At 37.2% G+C, this 17,893-nt stretch overlaps 1 protein-coding gene across 4 annotated transcripts in view; it reads right to left on the bottom strand.

Annotated features, from left to right (window-relative positions):
- Window positions 1-17,893, bottom strand: part of SETD3 (SET domain containing 3, actin N3(tau)-histidine methyltransferase) — a 67,742-nt gene that overhangs the window by 36,868 nt on the left and 12,981 nt on the right. For all 4 annotated transcript variants that reach the window (XR_013346428.1, XR_013346429.1, XM_077819350.1 and 1 more), the window contains exons 2-6: window positions 12,157-12,266; window positions 9,757-9,849; window positions 6,345-6,493; window positions 4,944-5,016; window positions 4,061-4,317 (exon numbers count right to left, since the gene is read on the bottom strand). Coding sequence is in view for 2 of the 4 variants with exons in the window: in XM_077819350.1 (XP_077675476.1) it covers window positions 4,061-4,317; window positions 4,944-5,016; window positions 6,345-6,493; window positions 9,757-9,849; window positions 12,157-12,259 (675 nt within the window). In the remaining 2 variants the exon portion in view is untranslated. The remainder of the gene's footprint in view (window positions 1-4,060; window positions 4,318-4,943; window positions 5,017-6,344; window positions 6,494-9,756; window positions 9,850-12,156; window positions 12,267-17,893) is intronic.

Consider the following 17,893-nt stretch of genomic DNA (forward strand, 5'->3'; position numbering starts at 1 on the left):
TGTGTAAAAACTAGTTTGTCTGAGCAACTGGCTGAACAAGAAGTAGGACTGAGTGGACTTGCAGGCTCTAAAGCTTTACATTGTTTTATTTTTGAATGCAGGTTTTTTTGTACATAATTCTACATTTGTAAGTTTAACTTTCATGATAAACAGATTGCACTATACTACTTTTATTAAGTGAACTGAAAAATATGATTTTTTGGTTTTTTACAGTGCAAGTACTTGTAATCAAAAATAAATATAAAGTGAGCATTGTACACTTTGTATTCTGTGTTGCAACTGAAATCAATATATTTGAAAATGTAGAAAACACCAAAAAGTCTTTAAATAAATGGTATTCTATTATTAACAGTGCGATTAATCGCGATTAATTTTTTTAATCACTTGACAGCTCTAACATATACTGAAGACTAGAGTTAACCTAGAGCTCTTTTCAAAGAGCAAAATCCATACCAGTTACTCATAAGTCTTCATCCAAGACACTGATAAAGAGAATCTCTTGGAACCCTTGGTGCCAAACAAGTTGAAAATCTCACTCGTGCATTATTGCTGAATGCAAGTTAATAAATACACTTGGCCAGATCCACTATTGTGATATGGTTGTTGTGTATTACCCCACTGATGCAAAACACCTGTAAATCCAGCTTAACTGGCCAGTCAGAATGGGTTTATGGCTGCCTGGTGTTGTTGAGTGGCACAAAGCAACTGGAACATACCATATATTACACTATATCTGGCCCCATATATTTATATATCACTTTTCTTTCCAAAGGAAACCAAAGTGCTACAAACTAATATATAAATTATATATGCATAAAGGGATCACTTCACCTACCACTGAAATGCAGTCTACTTTATGGTGAAACAGCAGCTGCTTAAAGTTTTGTATAATGCAGCTGAATTATTAAAGCAGGAAGAAAGGCATGCCACAGAGGAGTTTCAGGTATAGGGAATCTGGCCAGGACATCTGTATGTCTGCCAAAAGGGCCATGGGGATCTTTAATGTTCGCAAGTGCCCAGGACCTTGGTTTTAACAACTAATTCAAAAAACCACCACTTCCACTAGTAAACATCCTGTTGGAGGAGTATTGATTTAATGTGGACTCAGAGGGAAGGGTGCCATCTACTGAATCACGTAAACAACTTCCATGGAGTCCATCTAAAATATTAACATATCCCAAACCAAGCAGAATCAGGCTGATTACCACCACAAGGTATTACAGTTGGAATTATTAGGTAAATCCACACTTCTGAATCAAAGTAGTACCGCACCAATCTTTTATAAATACAAATATATTACTATATAGAATACTGAAGTCTGTGTGATCATCCACAGGAGATTTCCCGATTAATGCTGTTCTAAAACCAATTATTGATTTATTGTAGATATTCTGCCTGGAAAGCCACACCAGTTTCTTCTCCCAAAGAATTTTTCTGGCATTTTTCTATCCTAGCACAATTTACAACATGGTTTGCAAATGCCTAACACAAACCAGTTTATTAATTACAAAACTATTTTCATGGTAATTTTTAAATACTGAAGAAATATAAAATCTTAAAATTCAATACATACTGGATCAAAACAATAGCTAAGTCTAAATTGAGACTGTTCGCGGCTTGTCTCGTTTTTGATCGGACACATGGCTGCTGTGTGCGCGCATCACTGTTAGAAGTCAGGGATTTTTATTTTTTGTAACACAAGTTTGTTGCAAGATGAAGTTCCACATAAAAGATCTCAGCTAGATTCTCTTTTTTTGGGGGTTGGGGGGGGTGGAGATAAAAACTGAACTGAGTTAGACATTCTGTAACGGTCACACTTGAACAGATATAACATTCCAGTTTGGGTGCCATGCAATCATAATGCTCATCAATGAGAAGCAAGGTTCCAGGTACCTGGGGACATAATGTGGTGCAGCAAGGACTACCAGAACTACAGAGCCAATTCTGGACATTCACATTAATCTAAAGTTCAAATGACTTGAACTAGTTTCCACATCCTCTCCCCTTTACACAAGTTGACTTAGATCACAAGAAACACAAAGCTAATCATATAATTCAGTTAACGTTTATCAAACAGCTACAGAAGAGATCTCTCTCAAATGTTATAAAAAATTCTTTAGATGTTCTTTTCCTTGCCAAAACATTTAAGCAATCACTTGCAACTTAAACAGACACACACTCCCCACTGTTCTATTTATACTTTACATTATAACATTGTATTCTGCAACTTACTATGTGCAGACAAGTCCATTATGTTTAGTCACTTTTCTCAGCAAACCAGGCTTTTGCACTGGCCTTAGGTTAATTTTAATAACTAAGACCCTGATCACGGCAAACTCTTATGCACATGCCTAACTTTACTACTGTGGAGTAAACCCAAAAGTAAATCCAATGAAATCAGTGCGACTAAGTAATGGCAGTAAATTCACACGCACACATGTATTTGTAGGATCAGGGAATGAGGCTATGCCTGCACTTCATGCGACATGTAGAGTACAGACAGCACATGCCAGCTATTACACGTAAAAATAGCAGTGTAGACCATGAGATGTGGCTTAGGTGAGTAGAGTGCTCTACATGCCGGAACCCCCGGGTATATACCCTACACAGTTCTCTATATGCTCAAACAGTGCCTCTCATTTCTACACTGCTATTTTTTGCAGTGTAGTGTCCTGCTTTCTCCACCACAGTAAAGGCTCCAGCAGTGGGGAGGCAGCAGGGAAAAGCTTTGGCAACTCCCGGATATATGAGCTTTTCCTCGCTGCCTCATCACTGCCAGAACCTTTCAATGCAGCGTATAGATACATGCGTAGTGCCTGTGCTCTACACTCCACCAAGCGCTAATCATATTCATACTGTGCTAGTAATTCCTTTTAAAATCATTAGAACTACTCGAGCAAGATAAGATACTACTCAGCATGACTAATGTGGCATTATATGCTCCCTTCATAACACTCCTGCCATCCCCCCGACAGAAGTGCATCGCTGGCAGTGCAGCTGTGGATTGCCAGCTACGAGTAGTGAAGTGGGAGGTTTCGCAGTGCACGGAGCTGACTTCAGTACCCTTCTGTGAATTTTGTCCCAAATCAAGGGCAGGAGGCAAGAGCCCACCATTCTCTGCTAGAGCACTGCTCCCATGATGCTACTCAGCTCCAAAGGAGTATCATTTCCTCTGATGACCATACACTATCTATCAAAGCACTGCGTTTTCAAAAATTGTCTCTAAGTGCATTAAGCACTAACAGCAGTTGGCAAGTTGACATTCTGATGGGAGTAAACCTATCTAACCTCTTTGAACAGAGCAGAACTTCATGAGCAGAGCTTTTTAACCTTCGTTAACTGAAAGTAGTTAATAGAAACTGTTTGAAAGACCAAGCTATTCCTTAGTTTTAACAATATCTTTCAACCTACTCCTACTTCCAAACAGATGCCCTCTAGTCTACAATCTCCTGTTGGAAATCCCGGACTGTCATGTGCTCCTTATACACAGATAATGCCATAAGCAGCTTTGATGACTGGATATCAAGTGCTTCCTTGGCAATGACAGCCCAATACACTCACAATATTGATTATACCTATATGGCAAAGCAATAATTTGCTACTTTGTGACAAATTAAATTAAAGGATTACTTCAGAAATTTGATGAGAAATGTATAGAAAAACTTTTGTATAATATATCCACATTTCCATTTTGCTACTAGATGGGCACAGTTGTATTTAAAAAAAATCAAATAAGCTATATTACTCTAAAGAAAACCTATTACGGAGCAGTGCATATATGATATAAATGAAAGACTTGTAGAATTAAGTTTCTCCTACTTTAATTAAAATGATTGTTTGTTCCCTGTAAATTCTGTTACATTTTAACAAACCTGTTAAAATATGACATCTCAGCAATAGACAAACATAAGTGAGAAGTTGTATGTTAATGACTCATATTTTCAGTTTTTCTAACAGCAATAAAAAATTGTTTTATCATTTAATGTCATTATTTTACCCCTTTTCCTCTCAAAACCCCGTAAGTGCAATATATTCCATACATTAAATTTAAGCTGCTTACCTGAATGACTTTGTAGAAATAGGCATACTGTCTAGCCGTATTTTTATATTGGCTGAAGACATCATGTATGGCCTGAGTTGACTGAAGATACTGCACTTCATCTTCTTCAAAATATAGAGGGGTATCATATTCACTGGGGAGAGTTTGGATGTATGGCAGCCAGAAAGAGTTAGGATTGGCTCGTTCACAAAGAAGATGGAATGCCAATGTGATATTGCCCATGGCCTGGAGAATTCGGTCTTGAGAATACAAGGACCCTGAATTAACCATAAAGATTAGTAAATGGCTGAACTAATTGCCTGGAAAATAGTTATACTAAATGTATTTTAAATTAATATAATTAAAAATTGTGCATGAGTATTGTACCAAATAAAAGTGTCTGGGGTCACCAGTGTACAGCACTGCCTGAGATAGGAGATGGTTATCTTGAGTGCCTGTCATACAGCTACATGGTATCTTTAAGACATTCGGATACATTTTTGTATGGTTAAAAAAAAAAAGATTAATCCAAAGTAAGGTATCAAAACATAAGCAGCTCACTATTTACATTTATAGCACATACCATCTCCACATGCATTAGAAACTACCAAAACACATCAGGAATTCCATCACCACTGAAATGCATCCACCCTCTCAGGTGAGAATCGCAGCCAGGCAGATACCTGGTGCATGGGGCAGGGAAGGAGATGGGAAAGAGGAGAGGGCGGCAGAGGGAAGAATGGAAAAGGGAAATTAAATTCAGGTCACTGATACTTCAAGACTCTAGATACCGAAAACCTGATGTTTAGACTGCTATTCCATTCCCATGTCAATTTGTAATGCTGTATCAAAGAAACTCTTCCCATTATACACATCAATAAGGAAATTCAAAAACTGCTCTTACCCAACACTGAATTTTTAGCTGATTCAACTGTCATCAGCAACTTTCTAGGAACCCAAAGAAACAACTCTTCTGCCTACGGGGGGTGAGGGGACGGGACAAAAAAAACAAAAAAAACCCAAGAAAGTTCAGAAATGTAGTTACTGTTTCACATGAAATAACAAAAAACCTGTTTCTCTAAAAATATCTCAAATATACACGTAAATAAATTAAGAAAATTAAAGGTTTTCATGTCATTTTTTAAATCCTAAATTTATTTTGAATCAAGACTCCTCACCCATCACTGCCAAGTAAACTGAAATGCTATGAGAACTTCTTACTTTATATTACAATACATTACGACTTAAAGAACATAGGTCGAGCCACTACTTGATTTAAAACATCATGTATAAATATTACTTTAACAATATTATGTTAAAATGAATTTATCTAGGTTACAAAGTCAAGCACTCAATACTTAGGAAGTATGCAAAGTTAAGATGACTGCGCCACCTTAATTCTTTCCCCTCATGCGTATGTGCTATGATGCAGTCTCTAATTACGTGAAAAATAGAATGTGATCACAGGACTCTTATCTCTTTTAGTGTATGGGGTGGAGGAAGCTGTTCAATATTTTATCCTCATCATTCAATTAGTAGCCCTTACTTTATTAACTACACACCATCTAAATCCTGTAATGAATATGGAAATATTAATTTCCTTGGCATCTTTGCTATGGCATTTTTCAGCATAGTATCCGAGTGTCTCACGCACATTAACAATTGTCTCCACTGCAAGATAATAGAGCATTATCATCCCAATTTTACAGCTGGGAAACATACAGGAGAGAGAACCTTTACCCCAATGGGCTTACAAAATAAGAATGAGAAAAGTACAATTGATACATACTGTATAAGGCGACCAAAAGATGGATTTAAAACAAATCAGTGTTTATTTAAATTCAGCTTCAAATAAATATTACAGCACCACTTTGGTTTGGCAAACTAATGCAATGAGAAAAAAAAGTGTATTTTAGGAAGGAATTTGAAAAAAAGTGAAAGCCTTGTACCCTGGGGGTAGACAGGGAGTAGCAGAAGGGAATATGTAGAACGAGGCATAAAGATACAAGGAATGGTGAGCTAAATTGTCTGGGCAGAATAAATAACCCAACTAAGGATTCATAATTAGCACTTTTACACAACCCATCAAATACTAAATTTCTATTGTAAATTTTATCTCTCGTATATATAGTTTACAATATTTTTATAACAGTAGTTCCAGTGAAGTGAACTTTACATTGGAGGGAGGGAGGGAGGGAGGGAGAGAGAGAGAGAGAGAAAAGAATGGTTTCAATGTCCTGCTGTCACATTTCCAATACATTTACAGACATGATTTTCTAATCTGTTCAAATGTTCATACGTTCACCTTTATCTCCCTTGTTGCTTTCAAACCAAAGCCCTCTTCTTCAAAATTTGCTAATTCGAAACCCTCTGTGGATGCTCCATTTTCAGTGGCCCATTTCATTAGTTCAGGAAAATAGTCTTCTCTTTTTCCATCAAAGGTAACAGACAAACCTATATGCACAATTTATAAAAACACAGAAATGAGAGGATCTAACAGGCCACAGAGGGTCAATATAAACCACATGTAAAGGAAAAACTCCTAACTATCCCCCAGCTATCCTTTGAAGAGGTTGGATCAGAACTGGTCTTTGTTAAAAGTAACTCAGTAATGTTCTACAGTCATATCCAATTTTAGTCAACCTAAACATTGCCACATTTGCTTACCAGTCACCTTAGAAATGGCAAATCAAACTAGTCTGTGAAAGAAAATGTCTGAACATTTTCTTTCCCTTTTTTCATTTAAATGAGCTGAAAGTAAAGACATTCCAAAGCTAAGTGTTGATGATAACTGCATTGATCAGGACATACAAGTGAATGTAGACAGACCCCACGGATGGATTTAAGTGGAAGGTTGCAACTTTACATTGGATAGGGATGCAGTGTGCCCGCCCATCCACCTCCCAGTCATTGTTTAATACCAGGCATTTATTTGGGTCCAGTGCAGAGTTACAGGGTTCCGTAACATATAACCACTAACTTGGGATAGATCCTCCTCAGGCAAGCCTTAGGATTCAGCTCTCTTCTTAATCCTCACCCCCTCTCCCAGTGGGTAAGAGGATACCAAAGGGGATCCTCTGTTTGTGAAGACTTCACGACTCACCTTCTGCTACAGGGTACACCAGCAAAACCCTAGGTCTCACTTACCTCTGGGAACTAGCCATTTTTGCCTTCATATGCACTAGACATTGGCTATTGGGGATGCCAGCAATTAACTTGGTCACACCTCTTGCCTCCATCTGGTATCTATTTCCTGCCTGATCCAATCCCTAAGATCCCAAAGCCAACGTCATCCCCTGCATCTGACAATTACACTCCTTTATCCCTAAAAGAATAATTGTACTGGACGTCCCTATGTAAGATGACTGAGCCATCTGCATCCAGACAGAGTCTGGATAAGTGTTGATGGTAAATGCATTTGTAAAGAAAAGAAGGACTCCAGAACAGCGGTTCCCAATGTGGTGCCTGTGGGTGCCATGGCGCCTGCCAGGGCATTTTTGTGCACCCACAGGACACCTCGCTGCGGCATTTCGGTGGTGATGTTTCTAAATATATATATGTAATATTTATCCATAATATTACATGTATATGATACATTTGGGCAATAGTATTATGGTTAAAAGGTTCTGTATTTTTCAATGAAAAAGTACACAATGTAAAATATTCAAACTCTGAGTCAAGAAACTCATTGACTAGCTTTAACTCTGCTATTGTATATATGCATTGTGGTAGGATATAAGGCAGGGTATCTATTACATAATACTAGACAATAGGACATAACACCAGAAAACAACGTCAGTCAGAGAGGGAAGAAACATAATAGAAGTTCATCCCGATCCAAATACATGATCAAGTCACTCAAACAGCATCAGTTTAATCTTTAAACATCACCTCCTGACAACGGGAATATCAAAGGCCTAAGCTACTTTTAACAATGTGAGGTTTTTATGCATTAGTCAGTATCTATTCTTGTAGTTCTTGTAAAATGAATTACAAGTAAAATACCTACTAAATGCTAAAAGGTACAGCGATGAACACCATAAAAAAAGGGGGTTATTTATACCAAAACTAAATAAAACATTTTAATAGTATATTCCCAGATAAAAACTAAATTAATAGAGAATTAAAGTTGAGTACAGATCAGTTGATTACAGTAAAACACATTAGAAGAATGTTTCAGTTATCTGAAAACAATCACCAGAAAATTCAGAGTAAAGGTTAACCTGCAAACACATCCAAACGTGTTAAGGTATGGAAATGCAAAGTTAATGCATTCAAGCAATTTAAACTCTACCAAGTAGTAATGTCATGAAAGGTTCCTACAGTTAGTGCATAATATGGTTTGTAGTCCCAAATTAAATTAAAACTGATTTTTAAGGACTTTTTTTTTTTCCATTAGATTTTTTTTTTTTTTTTTAAATATAAACACACAACAGAAAATAGGTTGATGATCAAGTAACTATTGCTGTAGGAACCTTACCTTCTGCATTTCTTGACTTTAATGTTGCATTAAATGATTTTGGGGTGGGCTGTTTTGGGGGTTTTTTTGCCCAAAGTTAAAATACAATTTATGAAAAATTACTGCTAAATGCAATCTCTGTCGTGTCTGGTAACACATTCCAAATTAGAATATGGTACAACGCATTTAGAATGATCAACTCAAAATTTTTTAATTTTTGCAGAGCTACCATGATCTAGATGTCAGACAATGGGGCTTGGAATCACACGTCCTGGCTGAGCTCTATTCCCAAACTGACCACTGTCTCACTGAGATATTAGGCAAACCACAACCCTTTGGTGCCAAAGCTTGCCTGTCTATAAAATAGGGATAATACCTCTAACTTGCTATTGCATTCTTAGATGAAAGTATTTTTAATTTATTAATCACAAATATGCTTTTTTTGCTTATGACAAATTTTGTTTGTCCCTTTTGTAGACATTTTATTAACGTAAGAATTAACTTCATAATAAGGCTATTTTTAGACAGTGTTCATACATAAATCTCAGATATTAAGTTTAAAAAGATGCATCAGCAAGTGAAAAAAGCTATTTACGGGTCAGTGCATAAAACTATTTCCCATGGCTCGGGGTCAGATGATGATTATATCAAGAGAAAATTCATTCTAGACCATATATTAAATGGGAAAAGCCAAACTTGCTGAGGCAAATTAATAGCCCACCCAAATCTTGTCTACCCTACAGTTCAAATGTTCTCTCAGGGGGAGCTAAAACCATAGTTTTAGCTATGTGATTATGTCAGATGAGAACAGCTACTACAATATCCCACACAATAAATAGTTACATGTCATTTTGGCATAGAATTCCAGTCACACACTGACATTATTTCTGTTGTCATATAAAGACACTTATTCTGCCATTAGCATGTTGTCCAGGGAATTATTTCTTTAAAAAAAAAATTCCTTCCTTTCCAGCAATGTCTGAACTCTTGCTTTAATCCAAAGAGACACTTAAGTTAAACAAAACACCCTACTAGCACTTAAGTGCCTAAGCAAGAAACAAAAAAGACTTACTTACAGAGGTCATTTTGACTTCAACTTCCTGTCTTTATGAAGTTTGTTAATATGTTACTTTTCACTAGCAATATCTCCCGTATTTGAATGATTTTCCATGCACCTGCATAGTTGTTTGGTATAGATCTCACTGACATGCTATTCCAGATACACAAGTTGCTCTAAATTTTGCTGTTTTTCTATTACCTTTTTGTTTTTTGCGGATTTTCTCAACAAGAGCTCGAATCTGCACATATTCTTCCCATTCCTTTCCAGGACCAGGGGTTGGGCTGCTGCATTCTGGAAGCCAAAAATATCAAAATAAGAATATTTTAATACAATTTAGTCCTTTTATCTTGAGAAAGGCCTTGCTTTTATGCTAACTTTAACTGGACCTTACTACCAAATGTCCTTCACTAGATACATTATTGGACAAAACATGTATTGTATAAACACTATAAATTTCCTATTCTTTGAAATGCATGTAGTAGAGCTTTCAATTTCTCATATCACTTGCCTCAAAATATGTCACTTTGATCCATTTGTCTATTCTCTGAGAAAGAAAAAAGATCCAATAGCTAAAAAAAATTACAAAGAAAAAGAAAAACTAAAGGGACAGAACCATCACCAGAATGTTTCTTCTGGATCCTTGTAACAAAAATAGGTAACAGCAACAATACTTGGGTCAGGTGAAAGATAAAGCTTACTATTACTATTGTTCTTTTTATGTTAATATAATGTTGTGAAATACTATGTGAGTTGGGGCGGAAAGAGAGATTTAACAATAATTTTCTTGCTTTGGACTACAACAACCACCATCCCAGCAACACTACATTGTGCCATTTTCCCAATTTTGGATGCGACTGAAATGCACACTTAAATTTATCAAAGCAAAAACTACCTTTTGCAACTTGATTAGAACACTAGACCTTCGGGATTGAACAAAATATCAAAGCATAGCCAAAAAAAAAAGGCATCAGGGCCTTATTTCTGCTTCGAAAATCAGGATATACAAGTCATCTGTGATAGGAATGAATGTGTAGAGTAGGAAGTGCAAAAGCAAGCTATACTGTAGGACTCAAGTGGTATAACCACTTCATTGTTTTACCACTCTGAACAATGGTGGCTACAAATCCTAATTTTCTTGGTATAGCACTTGAGTGCATTTAACAATAGGAAAATCAGGACCTGCTTTTCAACAATGGCACAGCTGCAGTGTCACTACCAATGAGAGCTACTGTGGACAGGGATCAGATGATGTACTGCCATGTCATGAAAACCAGCAGTCTTTCATAACCATGATAAACAAACTGAGCTCTTTCTACACTAGCCTATATACCATCAGTAGCAAAAGTGAAACTGACTTTCTTAGTTACTCCTGGGGGCATTCTGCACCAAAAAATTAAAAATCCTGTGCATAATATTTTAAGATTCTGCAAAATTCTGCAAATTTTATTTGTCAAAATGACACTACATAATCACACCAGTTTCAATAATTTTGGTAATTTATTTCAAAATACCTGTCACCAAGTATGTCTGTAACAATACAGACACACAAATTCCCCGAGTACAGAGTTAAAGAAACCCCTATGACAACCCAGTTGTATCACTGCTCCCTAGCTCCCCACCCTGAGCCCAGCCACAGGGTACCCCTTTGCCCAAATACCAGAACCCCTTCACCCCCAGAGTCCAGACAGTCTCTCCCGCAGAGCCCAACTGTGGTCCCTCCCCAACCCCTCCCCCCACAATCCAAAGGGAGAAACAGCCTGATGCTCAGTCCCAAGCTCACATGGAGTTTCCTGAGTGCTGCCCTCTCCTTCCCCCAGGACATGCTGGGAACTGCAGTTGCCAGGAACCCTCTAGCTCCCTCCCCACCCCCCCAGCAGTGTCTTCTATGTTTAAGCTGGGCTCTGCTGGGTCCATCGGCTCCTAGTAGTGGCTAGCAGCACTGCAGCCCATTTCTGCGGAGGAAAGGGAATTCTGCATGCCCGTTAATTTCTGCAAAATTCTACATTTGCACAGTGGTGCAGAATTCCCCCAGGAATACTTAAGTGTAAACAAAGCCTATCCAATGGAAATCATTTGGTGAGCTCAAAATCCTTCTATAAGAGCTTAGGGCTATTTGTAGCTCCAAGGACCACAGCTGAATAATGGAGAAGGTTCACGAAGAATGCAATTATTTCAAGTTGCATTGTTTCTCTACCAGGTGACCATACTGCTCTGATACCACAAGTTATACTTTAATACAAAATATTTTCCATTTGTTAATCAGAACAGTATAATCCTCTGTGTTTAAAATTCAGTAAGATATTTTAAACAAAGATGCTTTGGCCAAGTAAGCTTAAGTAGGGTTTTCGGTCTGATACTTTTTAAATGTGCAGGCACATTAGTAAAACTTCAAACTGCACAAAATATTATATATATACACAAAGTAAAACTGAAATTGGGATATAGCTGTAGATAAGAGATTGAAATCTCAAGGCGACACTCCAGGAAACTTAACTAATACAATTAACTGTCTATTAGGGGAAGGGGAAATAGGTCTTTTTTTACCCATTCTTTCCCCTCTCCTGCTTTCTACAAAGATGTTTAGAAAATTAAACTTACTCTGTAATAATTCACTAATTATGTTCAACATTTCTTTTGGAGAAACTGTTGCTGTAGCTCCTGTACCTGACTTCTGAGTTTTCACTCTGCTCTTCTTCCCCATCTTCCAACTAGAAAGGAAAAACAGACAAACTAATTCATAACTAAGCAGCAAAATATATTAACTAAAATGTGGAGTAGACAAGGTCCTCTCCTGGTAGATGCTTTAAAAAGAAAAAAAGCATTAATAGTTATCTATCATCACACAGGTAACTAGGTGCCAAATGTTGCCTCCAGGTCCTCCAAATAGTAAGACAGACAGCTTGGCACTGTCTGGAAGGGAAGTTCATTAAAGTTTTTGCATATAACTACGGCAGAAGTATACCTTATATAGGGATAGAAAAATACACCATATCAGTTTGGCATATTAAAAAGTATCTACATTGTCCATAAGAAAAAAGCATTCATGATGTGTATTTAACAAATATAAGGATAAAACAAGTGTCATATTACGGACACCAACTATCATGACAACTTACATTTTACTCTGAATTAAGTTGATACCTGTTTGATTGGCCCAACCAAGTAAAGAGTAATTCAAAACGAACAGCAAGTTCTACTTCAAGATAAAAATAAAATTATTATTTATGTATGTAATCCCTTTGCAGCAGGTACTCCTGAAATACCACACTGAGCCTCTAGGGGACTCACCCCAAACTACAGTACTAATGATGACAGTGGTTCAGGACTGCTTCCCAGGGTCCAGGGCAGAGGGAGAACTGGCTAGGAACACTACTGGGACCAATCATGAGCCAGGACTCAGATACAAGTGGCTGAGTTTACTTTCATTTGACTGTGTTTGGAGTGTAGCAGGAATGAGAGCTACACAACCAGGGATGACCTTTCTCTCTCCACATTCCTTCCCAAGGGAAGGCTGAGTCCTTTTGGGACACTGAACAATGTCATCACAGAAAAGACTAAAAACCCCAGGAGGTTGAGGAGAAACTCAAGGTCAGGCTACACCAAGAGCCAGCCTAACTGCACATTGGAATCCAGATCAAAGAGCCACCATCTTTGGTGTGGATACTTTGTAAAAACACCCTTATTTATTTTGATATTGTGCTTTAAGTCTACCACTGATTTCAGTGCTGCACCAGCTAGCAAGACTGAGCCTAAACTCATCATTTGCCTAGGCAGGTGCTGGGAAAGAACAGGATGGCATGTATTGGCTGTAAATGTTGGAAGAGGTAGAGTTTATGTATTGTTTATTTTGTCTTTTATTATTCTAATCCCTCTATCCATTGTATCCTACCCAGAATTCCCCAAAACTAATAAAGCCCTGGTTACTGTTTATTACTCTGGAAGTTGTAACACCTATTTTATCGTGCTCTAACAGACACTCCTCTATATGAGACTGGGTGCTGAATATTTTCCCCAGGGACAATTCCTGTGTGTCCTCCTCATCAGGAGGGGTTTCTTTGGGTGGAGGCACCAGGCGCCATCATAGGTGAGCCCATACCCCCAGAGGAGAAAAAAGAGAAGACTGCAGCCGCACCCCAGGTATAGGTTACATGTGCATTTGCTAGAGCTGTCCATCTGTGGCTTACTACAATCAGTTAAGACCAGTTTTACAACCACAATAACTGAGCCATTGGTCTACTAATTCTTAAGATGATTTTTGAGAGGAACTGGGCTATTGTAGACAGACAGCTGTCTGCAAATTTTAAATACACCTCTACCCCGATATAACATGACCCGACATAACACGAATTCGGATAGAACGCGGTAAAGCAGCGCTCCGTGGGGGCGGGGTGCTCTGGTGGATCAAAGCAAGTTCGATATAACGCGATTTCACCTATAACGCGGTAAGATTTTTTGGCTCCTGAGGACAGCGTTATATCGGGGTAGAGGTGTATGGATAAACTTGTTCCAGAAGGGCAACTTCCAAGGCAGTTTACGGTTTTTGATGTGATGAAGTTGTAACTAGAGGAAAAGCAGCTTTGAACACACAGTTGGCTACAGGTTTTGTTTTGAGTGTGGAGTAGAGAACATCATGTGCATGTTATAAGGATCAGATATATATGTATCCAGTCACAGCTGTTTCACACAAGAAGACAAGAAAGTGGTACCACGTACAGCTTATTCACAGGATAATTTAACCTCTCAGAGTACATTAATATACTGTGAAGCTATATTAGTAGGGAACATGGTCAGTAATGAGAATCTATTTGCATTTAAAGCATTACTAAAATATAATTCATTACCGAGTATATTATAGACTCCAGCTTCTTCAGTGTGATGATAAAAAAAGGTAAATTAAAAAGGTACAGTAAAACAAGAGTATTAATTTCATAGGAGAAAAGATTTTTGTTTTAAAGCAAGTTTTTGTAAATTCAAACTGAAACCGAACCCACAAAAAAGAAAACAAGTTCTAAGTCAGGACTAACATAGCACGCATCTCAGATTGTGGTGCTGAGGCACCACACCACAAACCTATTACAAGAACCAACAAATTCTGTGAATAATGTTTTTGGATTGACTGTATAATCCTGATAAATGTGTTTTCATACAAGTGGTTACACTTTTTATAACAGATTGTTACCAATATATGGTCACGATATAAATTCTACCCGCATTTTCATTTTCTCCTTTGAAAAGGAATTTGTCATGTCCAGACTCTTGTTTCTTGTCATCAGAATGTGTGTCTGGAAACAAAATCTTGCCTGCAGAATTAAACTAGCAAGCCCACTTCACGTAACAGAAAAGCAAGCAGTGGACTGTGGTATCTTGAGATATTGTGATAAGACGACATTTCCTTTTATGAAACTCTCCATTTTGATCACAACTATACATTTTTATTCAGTTCACTGGGAAGCCATTACTACCCCTCTTCCCACCCCTCCCAAAAAGAAACTCAGAATCAGTTGTTCAGATCTATTAAATATTGTTACATCTAATAAAAAAACAACAAAACCGCGTGCGTTGCTCAGCAAAAATAAAAATTTCTACTGAGTTGCCACCATACATATTTGTGTGGAGAAGTCTTCTCCAAAACCATCCCAGTATAGCTAGCATTTGCAAGGAAGAGAACTTCCTAAAGATCTCATTTAGATAACAAAATATTGCTCCATAAAACAGGCCCAAGACTAGGGGCAGACAGAATTGCAATCCACTTACATATGTCGACAGAACAGTGTATTTAAGCAACAGACCTTCCCTGTCACATGGTTTACCAGAAAATGAGGGAGGGCAACGATAGCATCATGCTGAAGAAAGCCATATAAGAGACAACAAAGTCCTTTATTACGAAGTTGAGAATAAGTCTAACTGATTTGTGGAACTAATTTTATAATGAGAGTTAAATTCAGATTTCACAGGTGATAAGAGATTTAGGATTTGATAAAAAAATCTAATAGCATTTGTCCTAACACCCTGGAAACACATAACTTCAGAAAACTGATCCTTCCATGGAACATTTCTAATTTAAAATTAAATCTGAATTACAAGAGATAATGTGTACTGAAGATGAATAAAACACAAAACTCTTTCAAAGAAAAATTAAAGAGACCCTGGTTCACCAATAAGGCAGTGAAAAGACATGCTCCTTAGCAGAATACACATGACAAATGTGACAAACATAAAATGTATCTAGTTGTATAGAAACAGACTAAAATAAAATTTGGATTAGGGCCTATAGATTTGAATGACCACCAATAGCTATGGTCTATGTTTCATCCTTCTATCCAAATGATAATTCTGTACAGAACTAATGAAACTGTCCAGCAAAATGAAAAGAATACACTGATACAGTGATAAATAAGCTTGGTTACATGGCATAGCCATATTTCCAAATATAGAGTATCAGCTAGCTTGGCAAAAAGAAGCATGCACAGACAGTGGCAGTGATGGGTTTAACTGATCTTCCTCCTCTAACACTGCTGGCAAAGAGATGTTTTGTTGCACCAGGCTCTGAATTTCTGTCCTAGCCACACACAAAGAATATTCCTTTAATGAGCTATTAAATGCTCCCCCCCTCATTTTTAACAGCTTTTGAAAGAATGAACATGAGACACTTCTACCAAACATTTTTCCCTAAAAAGCACTTAGTTTGTAGCAATTTCAATTTTTTAAAATGACCACCTAAAAACAGAATATGTAAGCAACCAGCAAGTCCACTAGTATATAGTTTTATAGAGCTTTTCTGTGTCATAGCATTAGAGACCTATAGAAATATGGTGCTAAGATTCCATGTCAAGCTCTAAAATATGGACATTTCAAGACAATGTGTCAGGACAGACTAACTGTTGTACAGTGTTCAATCATTGGGACATACTGACGGAGAGTAGGCAAGGTCACAGAGGGCAGAATTAAGGTTCCTACAACAACTGAAAGGGGTCTCCAATACCTATGTAGGTTAATGGTAGAGTTTAATTGCTCTGAACACTTTCAATGAGAAATTTTTGACTTAATTTTTTCAAAAACTTATTACCTCTTATGGCTGTGGGAAAAAAGTAAATGTTTAAATATTTGTGACTAATAAGGGGCACAAAATCAGGCAAGTGTCAATAAATGGGAGGGATGAGGAAAGATTTCTGATTTTTAAGAAATCAATTTGTGTCTATAACGAGCACTACTTTTACTTGCAACCACCCATGTGTAATGTTACTTGGAAGCCAAATGTTCACACCCTGTCACTTTTAAAGAAGTTATTATAGAGGCTCACGTTACTAATCATTACTTATGCAAAAAGATACCAAGGTTAACGACAGACAAGTGCACCTTGCATGAATAGATCATATTTATTACTTTCATCACAGTTTAACCTGCTCATACAGTATAAACCTATGGTTGTCAGCAATGCACTTGGCTGCAACCAATGCCTTTTCCCAATTCAAGCACTAACCCTGTATCTTCGACCCTCGCTACATGTCTGTTCAGTGAAGGTACACCTACAGAACTTCAGATGTTTGACTGAGTGCTTGAGTAATACCAGTAGAAGCTTCAAAAATTCAGCCAGGCAGATTGGACTTGCATATTCCCTAGTGCTGAGAAATGCCAAATGGCCCTGTGTGTTCTAACTCTGGAAGAATAGAATATATTTCTGAACAAATAATACAACTCAATCCTTATTTTAAAAGCCTTTAAAAACTAGAGGAATAGAATTAACTCAATTCTAGATGAGATGATGAGATTAAAGTAGGTGAGACTAGGTCATACTGGATACAGAGTTCAAAAGACAAAACTTTCTGCCCAAAGTCTTCAGTGAGTAAGACAGACTCCATTATATACAAATCACTGATTCCTAGTGCTCCTTTCAATCTCTTTTTACAATGCAATAGTAGCATCTCTGACTCCAAGCCAGCCATAAAGTTAATCATTTATTTATGGATTACAAACATCAAACAAAATTGTTAAACCATAACTCCTCTTTCAGAATTTCACTTGGTCTATTCACTTTTTAAAAAGAAAAATTAAGAAAAATGTACTGCTGAAAAATAGTTTTATTGTAAAACGGACTCTAAAAAATGACCAAAACAATAATACCTTGTACTGAATATTAACACCAATGGGACAGATTACATTTGATTGTGTAAATCATATATGAATATTAATATTAACATACCATCTGGAACTCAAAAAAAATGCTGTATAAAAGATTTAGTAGAAACATATCTATAAGTATACAACTCTGAAGTAGCTGCACCACACACAGCATTCCTTACATCAGCATGCAGTCTAGCTTTTCACTAAACATTTC

Source organism: Eretmochelys imbricata, chromosome 6 (genome assembly GCF_965152235.1).
Source record: "Eretmochelys imbricata isolate rEreImb1 chromosome 6, rEreImb1.hap1, whole genome shotgun sequence".
Lineage (NCBI taxonomy): Eukaryota > Metazoa > Chordata > Testudines > Cheloniidae > Eretmochelys > Eretmochelys imbricata.